Source organism: Strongylocentrotus purpuratus, unplaced genomic scaffold (assembly GCF_000002235.5).
Source record: "Strongylocentrotus purpuratus isolate Spur 01 unplaced genomic scaffold, Spur_5.0 spur5_scaffold_6, whole genome shotgun sequence".
NCBI lineage: Eukaryota > Metazoa > Echinodermata > Echinoidea > Camarodonta > Strongylocentrotidae > Strongylocentrotus > Strongylocentrotus purpuratus.
The window spans coordinates 35,282,610-35,307,363 of record NW_022145612.1 but is presented as its reverse complement, the minus strand read 5'-3'; the positions used below and the strand labels follow the sequence as shown (position 1 = coordinate 35,307,363).

The 24,754-nt window shown below is 36.1% G+C and overlaps 1 protein-coding gene across 5 annotated transcripts in view; it reads left to right on the top strand.

The window, feature by feature from the left end:
• LOC588140 (poly(rC)-binding protein 3) overlaps positions 1 to 24,754 on the top strand; it is a 144,373-nt gene that overhangs the window by 58,730 nt on the left and 60,889 nt on the right. For 2 of the 5 annotated variants that reach the window (XM_030973096.1, XM_030973097.1), the window contains 2 exons: positions 2,493 to 2,525; positions 16,246 to 16,362. In XM_030973096.1, coding sequence (XP_030828956.1) covers positions 2,493 to 2,525; positions 16,246 to 16,362 — 150 coding nt within the window. Of the gene's footprint in view, positions 1 to 2,492; positions 2,526 to 5,162; positions 5,822 to 16,245; positions 16,363 to 24,754 lie in introns of those variants that run through there. The other 3 variants (XM_030973098.1, XM_030973095.1, XM_030973094.1) reach the window with 3 other exon arrangements.

Below are 24,754 nucleotides of genomic sequence, written 5' to 3'. Positions count from 1 at the left end.
ATGAAGTATAGTAGTCATTGATCTTGTAGAATGTTCTCTTAGCTACAACATATAAACATTTGGAAGAAAATTGATCAATATATACAAAGATACAATCAATTTTCCATAAATATACTGACGTCATAATATGCAATTTTTTTTTTGAGTTCCAAGGCCATTAGGATGATGTCACAATAAATTTAATGGCTAAATGAGATATGAAATCATATCTCTGACTCATACTCAATCCATATATGAAGAAAAAAAGTGAGGGGTTCCCGAGCATCCGAAAGAGCTATTATAGATTTTGTATAGGCATGTTTTTGCCCATATATGCTATGTATTACAAGAGCTCGTGCATAGATATTCATCTTGAATGGACGCTCATTCCGTTACTTATGGTCATAAAGAGATAAACAGGGTATCAAACTGTTTGGAAAAAATGTGGAATATCATAAAAGAAAATAAATGGCGATTCTATGTTGTGTACGGCTATGACAAACGAAAACATGCGTGCCTTTAAGAGCTAGGTGAGGTAAATATGGCGGCGTATATGGGGGCCAAGCATGTCACTATCCGTCCAACTATACGACTATACCTCTATCCAGCCGCATACATCTATACAACTATAGCATTGGCGGATTCAGGGGGCACCCCCCCCCCCCCCCCCCCCCCCCCCCCCCGGTAAAAAAAAGGGGGAAAGGGAAAAAAAAAAAGGAATAAATGGAAAAAAAGGAGGGGGGAAAAGAAAGAAAAGGGAAGAGAGAAAGAAGGAGAAAAGAGGGAGGAGAAAAAAGAGAAGAGGAGAAAAAGGAGAGGAAAAGGAAGAAAGAGGAAGAGAGAGAGAGAGGAGAGAAAAGGCGGAAAATGAAGAAAGGAGGAAAGACGGAGAAGAGATGGTATTATAAGAAGGTGTTATTTTTTACCGGGAAAGGGGGGGGGGACGCAATTTTGCAGTGTGCATAATATGAGGTCCCTCTTGCCAGGCAGGTAGCCGCCCCGCCCCCCCCCCCCAAAAAAAAAAAATAAAAAAATAAAAAGCACAAGAAGAAAAAAAAAGAGATGGAATATAGGGGGGGGGGGGAGAATTTTTGTGAAAGTGAAAGAATTAAACAACGATAGAAGAGAAGTGCGAGAGCATAAGGAATTGCATTTCTTTTAAAAGAATAATGGGATAAAAACCAGGGGCATCGCTAAAGGGGGGGGGGGTGCGACACCCCCCCTTCCACCTGTCAGTATATTGTCAGTAAAATTGCGCTGTATAAGTACATCGAACGATGCAAATCCATGTGTCTCTCTCGATTTCTTGGTTTCAAAGCATATTTATAGGGAATTCTAAACGGGAACCAGTAAATTGAACTTGTTTAGAAGTCTATTAGTAAATTTCTATTTAGCAATTCCCACTTTTGTCTACGTTTTCTAAGAGGGGGCACGTTCGTTTCGTTCTGAAGTTTCCTCTACACACGTCTACAAAATTGCGTTCAGTGGACTAACCGCTGCACCCCAAATGAAAAATAAAACAATGATTTTGTAAATGAACATGGGTACTACGGTAGTATCCGGTATACCAGTGTGAAAGCCGTTTGTAATAATGGTATCAACAAAATCAATACTAAAAAAGCTTCAAGGTAATACAAAGTTTTGGTATAGGGTCATGAATTTGGTTAAAATAAACACATTGGAAGCATATGCGATCCTAAAATTTTCAGTGATCGTTGTCGCGGTTGAAATCGAGTCTAAAGTTATGAAATTGTATATAATAAAGTCTTTATGTTGTATAGCTCCCTCTCAAGGTCAAGATGATAATTAAGCTATAAAACAATGTTTCTTGGCTAAAATCGACCGATTAGCTATTCCCGTTTGGAAATTATATATCATAACTACATTTTCTGAGATTTTCATGGTCGCAGCTACCATTGTACGACCATAGACGTTATTTGAAATTTATCAAAATTTACCGGGAGCATCGGTAAATTTTTATATTCCATTTTTCTCAAAAGCAGAAGTGTTTTAGTTGCTAAATTTTATAGTGCTTATAGTACATCCACTGTGGCATCCAAATATATCAAAATGGTAAAGAATCACTATCCACCCAATTTTCAAAATTTCCAAAAACTTTGTATTACCTTTAACTTCAGTATTTGATATGGTATCCTCTCAATTTAATCATTTTATTAACAGAACAAAAGAAGATAGGATGCAAAGCGTTTTAAAAAAAATATTTGTGAACAGCTAATGACCCTCGTACCCCATTGGCTTAATTATGACAGACCATTAACCTACACTGCATATTAATTATTATATTAGCCTTCTTTCAAATGGGTTATGGCTATAGAAAACTTTTGAATTGCACCACACCTCAACCTGCTAATTGTGTGTTTCTCTTTTACTTTCCATTACATTTTCCTGTGGTCGTGGTATGTATGCCTTGAATAGTTTGCCATAAATAAACCACAGGGTTTTCTTATCATTTTCTAACTTTGTATGATTGTTTCACCTTTTTTTTGTCACAGAAAGGAGACACTGTCAAGAGGTTTCGAGAAGAGGTGAGTTGGCAACTCATTAACTTTTTGTTTTCTGAATTAGACAAAAAGAAAGAATTACAGATAGAGATGGAAATGGTAGAAGTGTTTTGCATTTTATTTGCTGTTCAACATATTGAGTCACTTAATGAAGAATCAGTTTGTAGTGTTGTTGACAACAGATTTTTTTTTTCTCTCTCTCTCCTACTACTTGTTCCATGTAATGCACTCTACTGTGTGAGTAAAATAAAAAGTTTACACCCAGAAAATTGTGAATTATTTAAAAAAATCATCAATGAACAGTAAATTATGATACATCTTATGAAAGAGTGTTTTATCCCAAATCATTTGGTATCATTTTTGTGTGGTATGTGTTCACGCTTGGATGAACAGGAGGCAATGGGTTATCATATAGAATGTGCACAAACTTTTTTTTGATTTACTTGTTTGACAAGGGTAAAGTCCTTTCCTCTTTCGTGGTTACCGTTCGGCCTTCGCCGCCACTCATGTCGGGTTTCGGGACGGCTCGGGGGTTTATCTCCCATTTCTTGTCCGAGTTACTGTGTTCTTTTTCTGCAGCGGCCAGCTATCCCGAAGCTAATAATAGGTAGATACAAAGATTCATATAGTAAATTAACTAATTTCTTTCACATTCGTTTAGCAAGAGTCATACACGTATATTTGTACTGCTTTACAATTGGTGTAAATTTGAATATAAACTGTTTCAATGTTGTTGTTTTTTACCATTTCCAGAACTTGACCTTGTGTTTAATGTGCCAGAAGCCATGGAGTGGATGGGTCCTCTAGCGTAGGGCAGTGTATAGGCTATGTTAGTTATTTAGCACTCCTTGCTGATATGTACACTGCAATTCAGCAGAAAACATGGATAGAATTCCAAATGATCTTGTACATATGTTTTGGAACAAGGAGAACAACATGAGACAATACTTGTTTCTTTCTAATTTTTCTTTTGCTTCCCAAATGGTACAAGTCTCATAGGTTAGATGGGATGACTATTTCTGAACATTTTCTGTGTGAATAATGATTGAGGCATTATCGCTTTACAGCACCAAACTCTAGGTGGCAAAAATGGAAGTAACACATCTAGCATACTCAAAACTAATTACCTGTATCTGGGATATAGTTCCTTGCATTTTATGTTGTTTTTGCTATCGTGTACGTTCCAACAAGGTGCAGACACTTCCAATTGTACCAAGAAGCGAAGTTGAAGTGCTTTCCATCTCTTGTCATTATCTGGAGTGGTAATTAGAAGATGTGCTGCTGCTCTCCAATTTAAGGTTATGGGGGCTGTTCTCATTCTCTCAATTTTCTATTAGGAAGCTGTGAGCAGATGTTGATGTGCATGTTACAGAGGCTGATCTCTAGTCCTTTAACATAGAGCTTGATGCTAGATTTGCTTGGATGGATCCATTTGAACAACTATTGAGTATGGTAGTAATAAATGGAAATGGGCCTCTCTCAATGAAGAGAGCCCAGTGATGCACTAGCTGGCAATCACGAAATGTGAAGTGACTGCACAAGTGCAAACTCTGGTAAAGGTTTAATGAAGTCCCTAGATAGAGTTTGCAGTCTATTAGTTCATGGGTTAAGTGAAATGACGCATTGAGAAGCCCTTCCATCAATTTGCTGCTCACTCAAGCATTCAGGAAAGCTAAAAGATCATTTCATAGCTATATACACTGTACTGCCTATAGAATGCACAATTTTACTGGAATTGTAAATTTACTATAGGGAAAAAAAGAAGGTAAGTAAACTAGCAAAAGAAGCAGTAAAACGGTGATCATCTTTTCCATACAACATTATTTAAGTCTGGATCTTGTGAGCCTGCTTGTTAAAAAACTTGATAGGTTTGAAAGAACACATCAATGGAAATTGAAATGCTTAAACTGTGGAAACGGTATGCTTAAAGTACAAGTCCACTCCACTAAAAATTTGAGCTGATTAGATAGACAAAAATCTAAAAAGCCCAAATATAACTTGGTTTTGGAAAATGGTGTTCAGACTTTCTTTAATAATTTTGTTTAATGAGCAAAAAACAAGTTAATGATCGAGCCGGTTCTCCTGCAATGCACTTTTTGTGACGTAGGGTCCTCACAACGCAGATTCGTAATGTAACCAAATTTAATGCATACGTCTTTGTGAAGTGCCTCGATACAAGCTATTTCATTCATCTGATAAGAATAACAGGACTCCTCAATCCTCTCTCTCTCTCTCTCTCACATGGTGCATCGATCTACTGTAGGCAAGGCAATGAATGACATGTTTGGAGTTCAGAGATAGTGGGAATATTAAGCCCCCCCCCCCCCCGGGCATGAACTACAGCAATATTGGCACCACACACCGGGGGATGCCCAGCCATTTTTTAATGTATATATATACATCTTTCTGTGTACAGTTTTTGTAACTTTACCAAGACTTGGCCAAATTTCTTATAATTTTGATGATTCCAGAACCTTGCAATACACACACATTCTTTTCTGCCAGATGATCAACCTTTTCTGTTCGATTCCACACCGTTTCTTTCACAATGCAATCGCATGACCAGAACTCAACATCATCTTTAAGCCCATACTACTGAGAAGTTTGTCTACTTTTTGAACAAGTTTTTGATGATACCTTTTATTTCCAGTTATCAGGTACTTGAAGTCATCAGCATACAGGGTAGTTATTAATTTCTGGCCGGCGAAGTCGTAGCCATATTGCTGCTTCTGGGCTTCAAGATATTCAATAATTGGGTTGGAACACATGAGAAATACAATGGGGGATGGAGGGTCTCCCTGAAAAATCCCTTTCCTGAAAGCAAAGCGTTCCGATTGCCACCCCGGACCGCATACTCTGCCATTCAGTCTTGAGTAGAGAACATTGATGTAACGGGCTAGTGGTTGGGGTATTGCGTAACGGCTTAATGATGTAGAGATCAGCTGATGACTCACGCTGCCAAACGTGTCAGCCAGGTCTAAGAATGTGATGTGCAATGTTTTTTGTTTACATCAAGCATGTTCACCAGAGAAGTAATGAAAGGAGAAAACACATTGACACATTGTTTGATCAGAGACATCGGGACTGGATCCAGTTCACAGGACTTGCTGGGAGCCTTCATAATGACCGTTTCAATTTCCTACTTTGTTACTGGGCAGAATGTATCCAAAGTCGGAATGTTTGTAGCTGCTGTTGAGGATGGATCTATATCATCCATCTCAGATTCAGCATCATGCAATGTAAACGTAGAGCGAATATCAGCAATTTTGTTTGAGAAATGTTCAGAGATGGTGTTGACTAAGGCCTCATCTGATTCAGCTGTAAGCATTACACGTTTACATGTAGTGTTGAGAAGCCCTTTTACTACACTGAATAACTTCTTTTGATCACCATCACTTTCATCAATTTTTGTTGAATAATGTACAGTTATTGCATGGTTGATCAATATATGAACGGCATCTTTTTGTTGATTAAAATTGTCCCTATTGGAAGTGGTCTTGGATTTGGGTCATTGGCGTTCACATCTTCTCAAGGCCTGTCTAGCTTAAGGGGTATCCTTGGTAAACTAAGGGCTTGAAGGCCTCGATCGAAAAGTCCTAGAGCTGATCGGTGCATGTTTGTCCAGAACACCAGTGAGCTGTTCCTCATAATATCTTACAGCACAGTCTACTGAATTAAGTTCAATGTTTATCCCTGAAAGTGACATACACACATCATCTGAAAATTGTTTAATGTCCACTTGTTTCAAATTTCGAGATTTAAGCGTAGTTGAGAGAAGAGGTATCTTGGTAAGGTTAATCGTAGCCATGATTCCATAATGATCAGAGAGTTATGGATGAACATGGACCTCTGAAATCAGGTCTGAAGAGCTGCAAGTAATCAGGAGATCGAGGCAGTGGCCACGTATATGGGTAGGCCCCTTAACATATTGCACAAGGTCATGCGACTGCCGTAAGGACTTAAAGCGATTTGCATTGCAGTCAGCAGGATTGTCTACATGGATGCAGGATGTTGACATCACCACATATCAAAATATTAGATGGATGAAATAAATAGTCCTCAATCATTTTCTCAAATTCCTTTAAAAACTTATCAAAAGCAACAATATTCTCATGTTGATCACAGCCAGAACGATAAACGTTTATGAGCCTGGCGGATTTTGAATTACATGTTACTTCTAGGTGAATAGACTCAAAAGTGTCCAATTTCAATTGATCACTCTTTTGATGCACAGGTATGTTTGATCTGTGAAGAAACCCAACCCTGCCACCAAATTTGTTCTGTCTAGGCACATGAAGAAACAAGAAGCCCATAGGAGTAAGTTCAGCAATCACTGCGCTGTCATATGGACGCAACCACGTTCCTGAAATGGAAACAACATCTAAATTATGCTGCAGTACGAGTTCAGTAAAGTCAATCAATTTGTTCTGTATCGACTGTGTATTATTTATTGAACAGAAATTTAACTTTGGTCTAAAGGTCTATCAAATGTAATTTGGTTTGGGATCTGATGCTGCTTCCTGGCTCCAGCACGCACACCTCTTATGCTTTTCACACTGGCAATATTTTCCTTAACCCCGTACTATAGGTGGGGTTAAGGGGGGGTCTTAACCCCACCTATAGTACGGGGTTAACTAACCCTGCAAAATAGCAGGGCTAACTCCGCAATTGTGGTGCTAACTCCTGCTAACCCCGCAATTGCGGTGCTAAGCAAACGAATGAGAACAGAAACGAAAAATAGTCCGGTACTACGCAATGGAGCATATCGCAGCTGGCCAGATGCGAAGTATGTCCTATCATAACATACACGATATCCGGGGTTAACGAAATGCAGTGAGAACAGCGGGAATTTTCTTATTCCGGAATAGGCGCTAGTACGGGACTAAAAACAGCGAGTGTGAAAAGCCAAAAAAATAGTCCGGGGTTAAGGATAGTACGGGGCTAAGCAAAGTACGGGGTTAAGCAAAACCAGTGTGAAAAGAGTATCTGTGAGTTTTCTTGTATTGAGGAATTTCATATGCATCTATCCCCAACTCCCTTATGCAACTGAGCACATGCTCTGTAATTGGGAAATAACGATTGATGTCTGTAGAAGAGCAAAGAGAGAAGTTCATGTCTGTAATAATGAACATTGCTTGGGGATATGCCCGAGCCTTGAAGATGATGGCTACCCCATGGGCCGGGGTTAGATGCCACATCTCCACAACTAAGAAGTTCAACATTAAATCTTGCTGTAGAATTGCTATAGTAGCATGTACATGCTTTGCAGAATCCTTTGTGATGTAATCTCGTTCCTTTTGTGACATGAGAAAGAGAGTCCTGCAGTATGACTTTGCATTCCATTTCCCAGGAGGATTGAAAGAACAGTCGTTATACAGACCATCATTCTCTCCCTTTTAAATTGATGCCATTGTTGCACTCTGAAAAAAGCTTTCCTATTGTTAGACATTCAAATGGATGAACACTTTGAATAGAAGAGCTCCACATGAAGAGGGCACACAGCAATGTTATGGCTAAAGTATATTCCGTCAACCAAAGTTTTAAAAAAATTCTGCGAAGTTCTCTAGATGCGTAGCTACTCAAAAGTGAACCCAAATATACCAAACTGATCCTTGGCATGTCAATTTGAAGTAGTATGAATTATAACACTTATATTGCCACCAGTACCACACAAAAAGTGAAACTTTAGGAGAGCAAAAATTTAGCATGGCAGCCTGTTAGGCGCACATCTTATCTATATACCTTTCTAGCATGACAGGTTTAGAGATTGAGCTACCAATACGGACATGCTGAGGGCGATATGATAAATATGATTTGAACCGTTTAAAAGCTTGTCCATCTATTCCCAGATTACTCTTGAGTATGTGTAGTATCTTCCTAGAATAATTCTTGTATGTTTTCAATCTTGTTTGTTTGGGCTATGGTTCCAGTAAGGGCAGACATACTCAGAGGTACCAGATACCGTCCATTGCATTAGGTTTCTCTTTGCGTTCACTCTGGATTAGTTCTTTTTTTTGTTGGCATAAATTGATTCTTGTCTCAGGGTACACTTCCTGATTAGGGCATTTATTTTTGAGCAGCTTGTGAAGATCGGGCCAGGGTTTGGGTCGATGTGTCTGCATTTGAGAATACTTGATCTAAAAGTTGCTGAAGTGTTGGCATAGTAAAAAGGGTACTATATCCTGCATATTTCAATACAACTATCCATTTTGTCTCGCCTGCGTAGCAAAAAGCGAGACATAGGCGCCGCTTTTCCGGTGACGGCGGCGACGGCGTCAACATCAAAAACTTAACCTAAGGTTAAATTTTTTAATTTTTGATATCATTTTTAAAGTATAAGTTCTTAGTCAATGAAACTTTGACTATAGGGTAATCAAGTATCCCCAATCATGTGAGTAGAATTTCAGATCACAAAGTCAAGGTCAAAGGTCATTTCAGGTCAACAGACTTGGACTATGTTGTAGCATCATCATCGAAAACTTAAACTAAGGTTAAGTTTTTGAATTTTTGATATAATTTTGAAAGTATAAGTTTTTAGTCAATGAAACTTGGACTATAGGGTTATCAAGTCTCCCCAATCATGTGAGTAGAATTTCAGGTCACTAAGTTAAGATCAAAGGTCATTTAAGGTCAACAAACTTAGACTTTTTTGTGGCATCAACATCAAGATTTTCAAAATGCTTCTTCTTCGTTATTTTTCAACCGATTTTGAATCTGATTGTTTCATATGATAGGGCTAGGAGTGGGATTTAAAATTTCTACACAGAATCGTGAAATTCATTATCTATGCTAATTTATGCAAATTTATTCGAAATTACAAAAAAGGCTTCTTCTCCTTCATTTCTCGACCAATTTTGATTTGGTCTGCTTTATATCGTAGAGCTAGCTTTGGTACACTAAACTTCTACACAGAATTTTGAAATTGTTGTCCATTAATTAATTATGGTAATTTATGCAAATTTATTCCAAAAATAACAAAAATTGCTTCTTTTCCCTCATTTCTTGACCGATTTTGATTTGGTTTGCCTTATCTGGTAGAGCTAAATTTGGAACACTGAACTTCTACACAGAATTGTGAGATTTTGCTCCATTGATTATTTATGGTACTTTATGCAAATGAAATGAAATTATGTTCCTTCCAGGGCATCAAATTTTTATTTTTTGACCAGTTCAAAAGTGTACCACATAAAATTTACGATATTTGTTGTTGCGAGATGCGAATGAGCACTACGTCATTGACGTTCTGGTTTATCATATTGAATTGCGTTATGCAGGCGAGACCGCCGAGAGCGTTTCCCTTGTTTTGTTTTCCTGTATTTCTACTTCCATTGCATGCCTCATCAAAATGTGTATCCACACAATAGCCTTGCGGATAAAGTTATTGTTCCCAAAATCAGACTCTTATCTCCCCCAAAAAGTTATGATACTTTCTTGCATATTGAGCCTCCTTGTGTATGAATGAAAATTACATAGATACCGAGAGTGAATCTGATAAATTTCATATTGCTTAGACATTTTCAGACTGAACCAGCCTGAAGAACTAACACATAACTGTATGCAAAGCAAACATGGGAGTGAGCTCAGCCTGAAATAGGCACATTTGTATTCATGTTGATTATTTACTTTAGAAGGTCACAAAGGTCACCATAAGAAAGTTCAAATCAATTTCAAATACACCAGGTTATTCGCTAACTTCCATTCTTTGACATGAATAAAACTTGAAATTATATAATATCACCAGGAAATGTTCATTTATTTACATCTTCTAAAATGCAAAACACTATTTACAATGTACAAATTATTATAGTGAAAGAGTGCTTTGTACAGTGAGTACTGAAATGTTTACACAATCAAATTTTGATTTATTGCTTTTTTTTCAACATGGTCAGAGTGCCTTTATTCTGGAGTGTAATTTGCAGATTACAAGTTATTGTTACTTACAAATTCAAATCCAATTGGGTATATGGGAACACATACATGAATGAATTTCGATGTTGTGGTGCCCGGTTTGAATTGAACATGCGGGGAACAGAATATTGTCTGAGAAACTGGCCTCAGGCTTGCTAATGACATGTGAGTTTTAACTTCAGAAGTGAATATTGAAACTATCAACATTGTAATAGACCTATGCATGCCTTAGCAAGATAGCAAAGAGTTTATCCATATCAGAAAATGCCAAAGATGTATCATGTAGCGAACTTTTGGTATGCAAGCACTATCACTACATTTTTGTCTCGCCTGCGTAGCAAAAAGCGAGACATAGGCGCCGCTTTTCCGGTGACGGCGACGGCGGCGGCGTCATCATCAAAAGCTTAACCTAAGGTTAAGTTTTTGAATTTTTGATATAATTTTGAAGTATAAGTTCTTAGTCAATGAAACTTGGACTATGGGGTTATCAAGTCCCCCCAATCATGTGAGTAGAATTTCAGGTCACTAAGTTAAGGTCAAAGGTCATTTAAGGTCAACAAACTTAGACTTTGTTGTGGCATCAACATCAAGATTTTCAAAATGCTTCTTCTTCGTTATTTTTCAACCGATTTTGAATCTGATTGTTTCATATGATAGGGCTAGGAGGGGGATTTAAAATTTCTACACAGAATCGTGAAATTCATTATCTATGCTAATTCATTTCTCAACTGATTTTGATTTGGTTTGCTTTATCTGGTAGAGCTAACTTTGGTTCACTAAACTTCTACACCGAATTTTGAAATTGTTCTCCATTAATTATGGTAATTTATGCAAATTTATTCAAAAAATAACAAAAATTGCTTCTTCTTCCTCATTTCTTGACCGATTTTGATTTGGTTTGCCTTATCTGGTAGAGCTAACTTTGGTACACTAAACTGTTACACAGAATTTTTTGAAATTGTTCTCCATTAATTAATTATGGTAATTTATGCAAATTTATTCCAAAAATAACAAAAGTTGCTTCTTCTCCCTCATTTCTTGACCGATTTTGATTTGGTTTGCCTTATCTGGTAGAGTTAAATTTGGAACACTAAAGCTCTACACAGAATTTTGAGATTTTGCTCCATTGGTTATTTATGGTACTTGATGCAAATGAAATGAAATTATGTCCCTTCCAGGGTATCAAATTTTTATTTTTTGATAAGTTCAAAAGTGTACCCCATAAAATTTACGATATTTGTTGCTGCAAGATGTGAATGAGTGCTACATCATTGACGTTCTGGTTTATCATATTGAATTGCGTTATGCAGGCGAGACCGCCGAGAGCGAAAGGGAAGAAACTCAACTTTCTAGAAATGTGATTTTCTCTTTGAAATTCAGGTACCGTCTGCCAAATTAATTTTTGGTTTCCTCTCTTCAAATTCATTTAAATCACTCATGCGTGAAATATGCATTATATGAGTCGCATCAAATGAAAGAAGAGGGTCTAAGCTTTCCGTGTCATTTATTAATTATAATTGTGATTAAGTTATGATAAAACATCAATAATTCTCGGTTTCGTTTTTTCTGGGACGCACTGTATGTAAGGTTATTATAGAAAAATTTGCCATTTACCAATCTCATAATTATATTTAACAAATATTTCTAAAGTGCTTTCTAAACTTAACTACAATCTTAACCACAAAAGATGAGTACAAAGTTATGTCAATAAATAAGTACATACTCCTATCAAAATTCCTTTACTTTTACTTCTGCTCGTGTAAAACATGTATCAAATTACTGTTAGAAAGGGAAGGTGTGGACAGAGGGAGTTCCAACAACAAATCGAAATAAAACTAGATTTGTAATACTTGTTTGGAACAAGTATAGGTGGGCTGATCCAACAAAAAATTGAGACAAAATGAAGAATACATGTAAGATAGCTTTTTGTCTCAGCTACAACATACTCAAAGTTCAGCGTAAATGAAGCTAAAACGATGTAGATATTGCTCGCGAAAGACGGGAATGTAGAATCAAGTTTTGAGAAAAAGTCATGTCCCATAGATTATACACGCAAAATGTAAACAATTGAAATGCCTCCTTTAATCGCAAAAATACGCTATGATGCCTTTGTCAAAATGAAAAATCGTGGGGGCTGAATTTGTAGAGAATTGTCTCAGCTAGAACATATCAAAGTTTTGAAGACAATCGATCAATTTTCACAAAGATACAATCAATTTTCCAAAAATATGCTGACGTCTTAATATGCAAATTGAAATTTTGAGTTCGGAGGCCATTATGATGATGTCATGAGTTAATTGAGGGTCAAATGAGGCATGAAATCATATCTCCGATTCATACTCAATCAAAATATGAAAAAAAATTGGGGTCACCTTGCATCATAAAGAGCTACAATGGATTTTGCATAGGCATGTTTTTGCCCATATATGCTATGTATTACAAGAGCTCGCGCGCACGGAAACTTATGTTAAACGGTCCATCATTCCGTCATATATAGTCATAAAAAGATAAAAATGCTATCAATTTGTTTGTAAAAATATGTGGAATATTATGAAAGAAAAAATGGCGATTCTATGTTGTGCAATAGTTTTACGCGCGAAAACGTGCACGCATAAGCGTGTGCCCGATTTTTGTCTCGCCTGCGTAGCAAAAAGCGAGACATAGGCGCCGCTTTTCCGGTGACGGCGGCGGCGACGGCGACGGCGACGGCGACGGCGACGGCGACGGCGACGGCGACGGCGTCAACATCAAAAACTTAACCTAAGGTTAAGTTTTTGAATTTTTGGTATAATTTTTAAAGTACAAGTTCTTAGTCAATGAAACTTTGACTATAGGGTAATCAAGTATCCCCAATCATGTGAGTAGAATTTCAGATCACAAAGTCAAGGTCAAAGGTCATTTCAGGTCAACAGACTTGGACTATGTTGTAGCATCATTCTCGAAAAGTTAACCTAAGGTTAAGTTTTTGAATTTTTGATATAATTTTGAAAGTATAAGTTCTTAGTCAATGAAACTTGGACTATAGGGTTATCAAGTCTCCCCAATCATGTGAGTAGAATTTCAGGTCACTAAGTTAAGGTCAAAGGCCATTTAAGGTCAACAAACTTAGACTTTGTTGTGGCATCAACATTAAGATTTTCAAAATGCTTCTTCTTCGTTATTTTTCAACCGATTTTGATTCTGATTGTTTCATATGATAGGGCTAGAAGGGGATTTAAAATTTCTACACAGAATCATGAAATTCATTATCTATGCTAATTTATGCAAATTTATTCGAAATCACAAAAAAGGCTTCTTCTCCTTCATTTCTCGACCGATTTTGATTTGGTTTGCTTTATATCGTAGAGCTAACTTTGGTACACTAAACTTCTACACAGAATTTTGAAATTGTTCTCCATTAATTAATTATGGTAATTTATGCAAATTTATTCCAAAAATAACAAAAATTGCTTCTTTTCCCTCATTTCTTGACCGATTTTGCCTTATCTGGTAGAGCTAAATTTGGAACAATAAACTTCTACACAGAATTGTGAGATTTTGCTCCATTGATTATTTATGGTACTTTATGCAAATGAAATGAAATTATGTCCCTTCCAGGGCATCAAATTTCTATTTTTTGACCAGTTCAAAAGTGTACCACATAAAATTTACGATATTTGTTGTTGTGAGATGCGGATGAGCGCTACGTCATTGACGTTCTGGTTTATCATATTGAATTGCGTTATGCAGGCGAGACCGCCGAGAGCGTTTCCCTTGTTTATAAAATGCTTAGAATGGCCTAAAACGTATGCAAAATGATTTTGAGACGATTTTGAGCATTTCAAAATTTTACGCGCGCATTGACGCGCGGACGTACGCGCACGCGCGTGTTATTTGACCTGCCATAGACCGGACGGATATTGACCTTGATCATGATAAATATGAATGAGAAATAGCTTTTGGTTATGAAGATATGATCATGAGTTGATTTTCGTAAAATTTTACAAAATGGCGCCTAGATGACATCATCAGTCAAGGTCAAGATTGAAAAAATTTCTGTGCTTTGTAAATATGCCTATACATATGTGTGCCAAATTTCAAGGCATTTGATTCAGCCATTTTCAAGTTATCTTGTCCACAAAAAAGTGGTTAGAACTAAGAAAAATAAAGAATAACTAGATTTGTAATACTTGTTTGGAACAAGTATAGGTGGGCTGGTCCAACTAAAATTTTAGACAAAATGAAGGGTACATTTGAGAAAGCTAATTGTCTCAGCTACATCATACTCAAAGTTCAGCGTAAACGAAGCTAAAAACGACGGAGATATTGCTCGCGAAAGACGGGAATGTAGAATCCAGTTTTGAGAAAAAACCATGTCCCATAGAGAATACACGCAAAAAGTGAAAAATTGACATGCCTCCTTTAATCGCAAAAATATGCCATGATGCCTGTGTCAAAATGAAAAATTGTGGTAGTTACATTTGTAGAACATTGTCTCAGCTAGAATATATCGAAATTTGGAAGAAAATCGATCAATATTTTTCAGAGATACAATCAATTTCCCATAAATATGCTGATGTCATAATATGCAAACTAAAATTTTGAGTTCGGAGGCCATTATGATGACGTCCCGAGTTAATTGAGGGTCAAATGAGACATTAAATCATATCTCCAATTCATACTCTATTTAAATATTTAAAAAAAATTGGGGTCACCTTGCATCCTAAAGAGCTACAATGGATTTTGCATAGGCATATTTTTGCCCATATATGTATTACAAGAGCTCACGCGCACAGAAATTTATGTTTAACGGTCGATCATTCCGTCATTAATAGTCATAAAGAGATAAACATGGTATCAATTTTTTTGTAAAAATATGTGGAATATCATGAAAGAAAAAAAATGGCGATTCTATGTTGTGCAATAGTTTTACGCGCGAAAACGCGCACGCATGCGCGTGTGCGCGATTTTTTATAAAAGGCTTAGAATCGCCTAAAACGTATGTAAAATAAATTTAAGACGATTTTGAGCATTTTGAAATTTTGCGCGCGCATTGACGCGCGGACGTACGCGCACGCGCTCGTTTTTTCACCTGAAATTGACCGGACTGGTATTGACCTTGATCATGATAAATATGAATGAGAAATGGCTTTTGGTTATGAAGATATGATCATGAGTTGATTTTCAGAAAATTTCACAAAATGGCGCCTAGATGACGTCATCAGTCAAGGTCAAGGTCGAAAAAATGTCTATGTTTTGTTCTAATGCCTATACATATGTGTACCAAATTTTAAGATATTTGATTGAGCCATTTTCAAATTATCTTGCACACAAAAAAGTGGGTCGAAATAAGAAAAATAAATAAATAAATAATAAATAAAGGCGATTTTAACAAAAATATAAGGTGGTCTGTATTAGATACAGCCCACCTGATAAATAAATAAAGGCAATTCTAACGAAATTATAAGGTGGTCTGTACGTTATACAGCCCACCTGATAAATTCACCTGGAGTGGTTTTTTGAAAACGCCTGCCAAAGTTTCACCCATTTTTGGTCATGTGACTCTCCTCGCTTCCGTGCTGACACATGCAGGTGACCGATGAGACGCGCATGCACATTACTCACCAGTACGGGCAAACCTAAACAGTTATTATGGGTTTTTACAATAGTGAAAATGGTACCGGTAGTTCAAAAAAGGACATATTCTTTTTTTAATGGTGTTTAGGATGTGTAAATGAACCTATGATATCAATTTTAATGCATTATGATAGTGGTTTATTGATGTACTGTTATCCGATCAATCACTTTTCTGTTTTGTAGAAAAATGTTTTCCTTTCTTTTCTTTCCCCCTCTGCAGAGTGGAGCTAGGATAAACATTTCAGATGGGTCTTGTCCTGAAAGAATAGTCACAATAACAGGCTCTCCAGAAGCAATAAACTTGGCATTCAAGCTTATCACAAAAAAGTTTGATGAGGTAAGAATAGATTTTACAAGTGAAATTTTCTATTTCTATTCAATGGGGAAGATTTCATAATAATCTTAAACACAAAGTCATCAAAGGAAGGTATTTGTTCTATTTTTATGCCTCCGCCACCGAAGGTGGTGCCGGAGGCATCATGTTTTCGGGTTGTCCGTACGTCCGTCCCGTTTGACCGTTATCACAATATCTCAAGAACCATTTAAGATTTAAACTTAAGACTCGGGAATAGTATTTATCACCATAGGAAGACGATCTGATTAGATTTTGGAATACGTAGGTCAAAGGTCACAGGTCACAGAGGTCAACTTATGAAATTCCTTGTATTGAGTTTGTTAGCGCGATATCTCAAGAACCATTTGAGATTTAAACTTCAAACTTAAGGATAGTATGTATCACCATAGGAAGACGATCTGATTACATTTTGGAGCACGTAGGTCAAAGGTCAAGGGTCATAGAGGTCAATTTATGAAATTCCATACATTGAGATTGTTATCATGATATCTCAAGAACCACTGGAGATGTAAAAACTTCAAACTTAAGGATAGTATGTATCACCATAGGAAGACGATCTGAATAGATTTTGGAGCACGTAGGTCAAAGGTCAAGGGTCACAGAGGTCAACTTATGAAATTCCATACATTGAGATTGTTATCATAATATCTCAAGAACCACTGGAGATTTAAACTTCAAACTTAATGATAGTGTGTATCACCTTAGGAAGACAATCTGATTAGATTTTGGAGCACGTAGGTCAAAAGTCAAGGGTCACAGAGGTCAACTTATGAAATTCCATACATTGAGATATTATCGCGATATCTCAAGAACCACTGGAGAATTTTCACTTCAAACTTAATGATAGTATGTATCACCATATCATAATATTTCAAGAACCACTGGAGATTTAAACTTCAAACTTAATGATAGTGTGTATCACCATAGGAAGACAATCTGATTAGATTTTGGAGCACGTAGGTCAAAGGTCAAGGGTCACAGAGGTCAACTTATGAAATTCCATACATTGAGATTGTTATCATGATATCTCAAGAACCACTGGAGATTTAAACTCCAAACTTGTTTAAATTGCTCTATGGCGGAGGCATCATTTTCGACTGCGCGCAGTCAAAATTCCATCTAGTTCATCTTGAAATAACTTCATGACAAATATTTAATAGTGCATTCATAGGAAGAAAAAAAAAATTTCCTATTGGGGACCGGGGGAAAATGCAATGAATTATTGATGATTTATTGCATTTTCTTTGTTTTTTTTAAATTTGTGGGGGCTGCACCCTATGCTAGCCCCCGCTGTGTACAGTCATGATTCAGTGGCAAAGCAATGGCCTCATAACTGTTGAGGCCCCAGGATCAAAACAGTGTCAATATGCTATATTAGTGCCCTTTTGTGAAGCATTAATCCTCATTACTGTCAGTTGTGACTTAAGGCTGTAGGTCCCCTAGTTGATAAGCACAGTAGCACACACATGCTTTAGCAGTCACGTAAAACAAACACTCGCATAGTATTATTTAATAAGATTAGTGCTGTAACATCACGGATATCTCCAATTCCGTTTAACTGCCAGTCAAAACCGGACTGTTTTCGGTTAAACGATTAAAAAAAAAAAATTATAAAAAAAAAAAAAACGGGAAAACGAAACCGTCCAATTGAAAACGGAATCTGCCATGGGCGGTCGGATACCGGACGGTTAAACGTTTGACTACAGCACTAAATAAGATCTGAGAATGTTTACTTTTATCTAGATCTATTGGGAATAAATCATTGTCAAAATCATTCCATAAACTGGGGTAAAAAAAATAATTATTCTATCTTTATGACCAACAGTGTACATGTACGTATTTTAAGGAATATTACTTCAATTGTTTTAATTATTCTTTGTATATTGCTTTGACGGAGGATTTTCCAAATCGAATTGTTTGTTCTATATGGGTCATTCCATCGGGTTGGGTCATAAATTGTGACATGAAGGTGCAAAATTCAGAGTTGGTAAATCATTTTTGTAATGTTATATCCTGTTTCTAACATATCCTACAATAGATTCCATTGCAATTGTGTGTATTCCTTTGCACACTTTCATTTAAATGAAAAAACACACAACAAAATACTAACGTTACATGGACATCATTTTTTACTTGCTCATTTATTTTCTGATCTGAAACTTTGTCACAGTCTGTACTCCCCTCTTTTTTGTGTGGAAAACATCAAGATGATGGGAGCAATAGTTAAGAATACTCAAACTCACCAACATCATATGAATTTATAAACATGAAATAAATGAGAAACTAGCAATTTTCAGATCATGTTTTTCATCAAAAGGGTAATCTTTTCTCTTGCAAAGAAAATTTACATTCCAAGAAATGTGCCAATTATTTGATGCATGAAACATATTTAATGAGATGATAACACAATTGAAAACCTGCAAGATTTATGGTCTATATTCACCTCAACACCTACTGTTTCCCATGTTACATGGACATCATGTAGTAACATCCGTATGATATTAGAGTAACTATCCTCTTATACTCATTGAAACATGACGGACTACATCAAATGTCATCTGAAATATATTTCATCCATTGATCATTATATAAAAAAATAAAAAATATTCACACAAGAGGTATTTTGATAGATATTAATGATCAAATTTTTATCTTCTTCAAAATAGTGATTACATTGGAAAGATCTTTGTTTTCCAGAAAGTTTTTGATGACTTGTCATTTTGCCTGCTCTCTTGATCTCTCTCTGCCGGAGCTGAATCCTCAAGGGAGGTAGAGGAGCCATGAATGAAATGGATGCAGCAATCTAATAAATATGCATGAAAAGAAATAAATAAAACCTCATGAGTAAAGAATATTAAATGAGATTTTAAAAAGTATAAAAAAACTGTAAATTGTTTCTGTGACTTTTCATTTCTAACGTGTGTTGTGTTTGCTGATTATAAGTACTTCTATCTAGATCTGTTGTAAAATCAAATTTTAAGAATTAAGGATCAAACAATTACACAGAGGATTGCAAGATGGATAGGGAGGCATCATCCTCACTTTTCGCTTGTTGCATGCCCAAATAGAAATAGGTATTATTATTGGTTGTTCATTTTGATGAATTATTTTTTTAAGTTCAATATTTGTGTTAAATTATTATTTTTGTTAAAAAATTATATATGTTATTTATCATTATTTGGAGGGGGAGGGAAGGTGTTGAAGCCCCTTATCCCTCACTTCAACCTTTGGATGAGGGGGAAGGGGGAGCCAGATGGAAAACATCAATAACTATTTAATTTTTTTTTTTAAAGGGCTCATTACATTATGTATCCCATTTTAATTGAATCGGGGGGGGGGGGGGAATGCCCTCCCCATTTAGCCCATTCTTCTCTATCTCAACCCCAACCCCCTTTTGGCCCAAAAGTTGGATATTTCGGGTCTCAGATTAAACTTCCTAACTTGAAGGAAACAAAGTTCAATAACTTGTGTTTTTCGTTAGGCTTAGCCATCATTGTTCAATGACAATTAATGGCATTATATAAATAATATTAATTAATTTATCACTTGTAAAAAAAATTCTGAGGCATAGGAACATCATTAATATCATTATTTACAGGATTCTTATAACAAAATTCAATTTCTGTTTAAGAAACTAGCTTTTTAAGGGAAAAAGTCCGGCATTGATTTTGCATGTTTCGTTATCAGTATGTGGGACAACAGTAAAATATTCACTCACTTTTGATGGTTTTAAAACTGTTTTAAGTCATAAATAACACAAATTTAAGCCAAATTACATTTTTAAAAAAATGGAATTTCATTGTCCATGATAATAATTTGGGACATAAACATAACTAAATAAACATATTACATACCAATTTAGGAGTTGACGGGCAAAAATGGCTAACCACCGTCAAATGGACATTGTCACGTTTGTGGTTGCATCGTAGGGGTAGGTTGTCGCACACCATAAAAAAACATGTCTGCGCATTCGTGAATAACTAGCAGGTCATTTTAACACCCAAAACTGAAGCTAGTGGGCTGGTTTGATCTCAAACACGGTGTTTGACACCGTAATTTCATACCGACGTTACCAAATTTCGAAGGACATCGCGGCAGATTTTTGTGGTAAATTAATTATTTTCGTATATTTGCCGACCTAATTAATCGTCATTCTTTCTACATATGTTCATGAGGGGTTGTACCTTCCTAATAAGATGAAAATTTCTGAGAAAATATCCTGCTAAATTTGTGTAAAATGTTAGAATTCCCGCTGTTACAAAAAAAAAAGTGCCTAGGACATTGTTGGTAACTTGGGTATTGTGTTTTTTCAATAAGGAATAACTTGCTGATTTTTTGCACATTTCACTTGAGCTTCTCAGACATAGTAGGGGTATTAAAGGTGACATGTTTTAAGTAGGAAACATTGCATTATGAAGAATTTTTTTCCAGAAATAAGTTCATGAAAATGACATGTTTTCATGTCACAACTTTCACCCTTAAAATCGCTGAGACATCGGTAGTAAAACTCTCACCCCCCAAAAAATGTGATGAACAAATCTTTGTTTTCATGTTTATTTATTCTGTACTACATTACTCTTAAATAAAACATACTTTTATTTTTCTAAAAATACATTTAAATTTGAGAAAATAGCTTCTAAACATTCAAACCGTGAAAATGCTGAAAAGACCCAACCCGATTGAATGACCCATATAGGCGTGAAGTAAATGGTCTTGGAACGTGAGACGTAGCTGTACTTAACAATTTTTATTACAAGCTTGTAAAGTACAGCTACATCTCACGTTCCTTGACTATTTTCTTCACGCCTACATTTTCTGGAACATCCGTTGTCATGTCAGAGTTGAGAATTCTCGCACTTATATATATATATAAATATATTTTCCATATCCAGTGCTGTAACTACAGGGGGCACAGGGACCTCAATCGAGTTGTGAACAAAAATATATTAAAGAAAGAGAAAGAAGGGGATAATGGATGAGAAAAGAAGATCCTGGGACCATCTCTTGAACCCTCCCCTTAATCAGTACCCTTGTAAATTCACATATCATTTTCCGAGTAAGACTGGTGCCCAATCAATGGATAGGCTCATGCTTATCCACTGTCCATATCCTTTTAAGTCCTTAAATTGAAATAACCTTTGGGCACTACTGTAAAATCTATACTTCCATTGCATTATGCATCACTCCTCCTCCATCCATCTCTCTCTCTCTCTTTCTCTTACTTTTTCTCCTTCCCTCTCTCATTCTTTCTATTTCTGTTTCTCATCCCTCCTCTCTCCTTAATGTTGTCTGTTCATCTAAATACCCAGTATTAATCCTGTTTTCATCAGTAAGTATGTTAATGAGCGTTATAGTTGTACATTAAAGCTAATCTTGAGCTCTGGTATGGAAATCATATTTTGAGAGAAAATTGCTTTGATTTATTCTGGATTGTTTATCCTACATTAGATTGATTGTTTGAACCAGTAAACAAACAAAAAAACACACACAAACTTACTGGGAATCATCTTCAATAAAAACCACAAATCCCATTTGCACATGATGTCAGGCCTACTTGACCGGATTTCCTTATTTTTTCTTTGCTCATTACTCGGCCACTATATATTTTTTACCAATATTATATCTTGAACATTCAGTGTAAGTTTCGTTGGATTTTGTGAAAATTTATTTTTATATTTACCAGAATTCTATTGTATCTTTAAATAGACTCTATCACTGTAAAGACAAATTGGCAGTCATTTACCACCTCCACCTTACATCATGTTAGAACAGGAGCAAAGAAGACGATGGAAGCAAAAGTACCAGCAACCAAGCTCGTGCATTAAACAAGTAAATAATACAGCAATCGATAAACATACGCTCTAAAGTGCGTTATCAGCGGCTGCGCAGCATTAAAGGGACTTTGTAACATTGTTCAGATGAGAGATAGTGGTACTAAGGTAGTGACTTCAATGCTAGATGTACAATTAAAGATAATCTGAAAATTTGAGTGAAAACGGATCATTATTCATGGTACAAATTGGGAAAAACTGATCTGATCAACTCCTTAATTTTCCCAACTATATTATTCTACTTCTATTCTGCTACTTCTTGGTCAAAGCCTGTTCAGCATCAAGACAAAGACAATTTAATTACATTTTAGGTGAATGTAAATCGTCACAAAGCAATAAAATGGCTCTACATTCCATTCCAGACAGTTAAGTGTTGAAAGATGTTTATAGCCTGTTTTATGTATTTTTCTCATGGAAAAACGGTTGGGAAAATTTACTGTTAATCACTGTTAGAGGGTGCCTCACATGGACACCTTCAAAGAAAACCATAGATATCTTTGTGGTTTGAGAATTTGTTTAGGATTTTTTGCATGTCAGAGGGTTACTATAGTAGAAGGAATATAGTAAGTAACATTTTATACAAATTTTTTTTTTTAATCAACCTTCAACAATGTCACCAAGTCACTTAAATAAATCAATGAGAATATATATAACGAGGACTTGCATTGATTTATTAGCGTCAGCTCGGCTGTGGTAAGGCAATTGAATTCCAGTGAGCTTATTCTTATCTTCCCCTGTACAAATTTCAGTACGCTTACACGCGAGCTCGTCAGCGTGCTCGCCAATGAGTTCATCGACGAGCACGCAGACGAACTCGCCAGCGAGCTCGTTTCGTTCCAAATATGCAAATTAGCTACGAGCTCGTTGGCGTGCTCCAAATATGCGAGCTTGTCACTGGCCGATAAGCTCGTTGGCGAGCTCGTTGGCGTGCTTGTTGGCGAGCTCTTTGGCGTGCTTCAAATATTCAAGCTCGTCTGCGAGTTTGTCGGCGAGTTTGTCAACGAGTTTGTCGACAAGCTCGTCAGCGAGTTCGTCGACAATCTTGTGGAAAAAATGGCTGCAAGCTTAAATGCGTGCTTAACAGCAGGTTGGCATTGAGAACAAATATGTGTCTACATATAGAGGTGAACTTGATGATCCTGTCGAACTATTGGCAAGCATATATATATATTTATCTAACTTATCAACCTTTCAATATCCTGGTAACATCTGCAGGCTGGCCATGCAGGGACAATTCAGTTTGCTAGCTGGTGAAGAATACAGTGATACTCTTAGGGCAATTTAAAAGCTCATTACTTCTGGGATATCAATCAATTGAATCACTAATATATCAAAGAACAGAAAGAAAAGATGTAACATAAAATGTAACTTAAAACAAGTAGATCTTTATTAGATTCAATACAAACCCTGTATAATGCATGTTACCTGTATGCAGGGTTCACAACTTCACACAACAATATGAATGAATAAATGATTTCCAAATTATATAATTACACTGTATAATGAAATCAAATATGTGAGTAATTACACTGTATAATACTCTGCCTTTGAAGAAATATTATTATCCCTTTTGGTAATTATCCATCATTGTAGTCACTCATAATATTACAAAGATCCAAACTAATAAAGCGGTATTCATACAATAACTATATAGCATCCCCCCTTCTTGTCAGTGTATTCACCAACCCAGGGTACCAAGTAATGATACATGTACATATACTATAGGATCTCTAGAACAATCCCTTCTTTATATCCACTAGCAAACTAGTTTTCAGTATTCAGACCAAATGCATTCTTGTGCTCTCATGTTGCCTAAAAGACAGGGTTTGTCAGTCAAGATACAGGAATATTTACATGAATATAACCTTATCACATATATTATTTATAATGTTACTTTAAAGGTAATACAAAGTTCTGGTATGGGGTCATGAATTTGGTTCAAATTAACATATTGGAAGCATATGCTATCCTACAACATTCAGTGTTCGTTGCCACAGTTGAAATCGAGTTTAAAGTTATGAAATTGTAAATAAAAAACTCTTTATGTTGTATAGCTCCCTCTCAAGGCAAATATATTAATTAAGCTGCAAAACAATGTTTCTTGATTTATATCGACCGATTAGTTATTCCCGTTTGGAAATTTTATATTACAACTACATATTCTGAGATGTTCATGGTCGCAGCTACCAGTGTACGGCCGTAGGCGCCATTTGAAATTTATCAAAATTTACCGGGAACACCAGTAAATTGTTGTATTCAATTTTTCTCGAAAGCAGAAGTGTTTTAGGGGCTAAATTTTCTCATGCATATAATACATCCACAGGGGCATCCAAATATATCAAAATTGTAAAGAATCCCTATCCACCCAATTTTCATAATTTCCCAAAACTTTGTATTACCTTTAATGAAGTGAATATACTATGTGCTAGATAGATAGAGAAACAAATTTCCCAATTAGAATATATGAAAAGATATCTCACTAGAAAGAGAATTATGAATACTTTATCTCATTAATCATTACTCTACACTTCTCTTTGATAAAT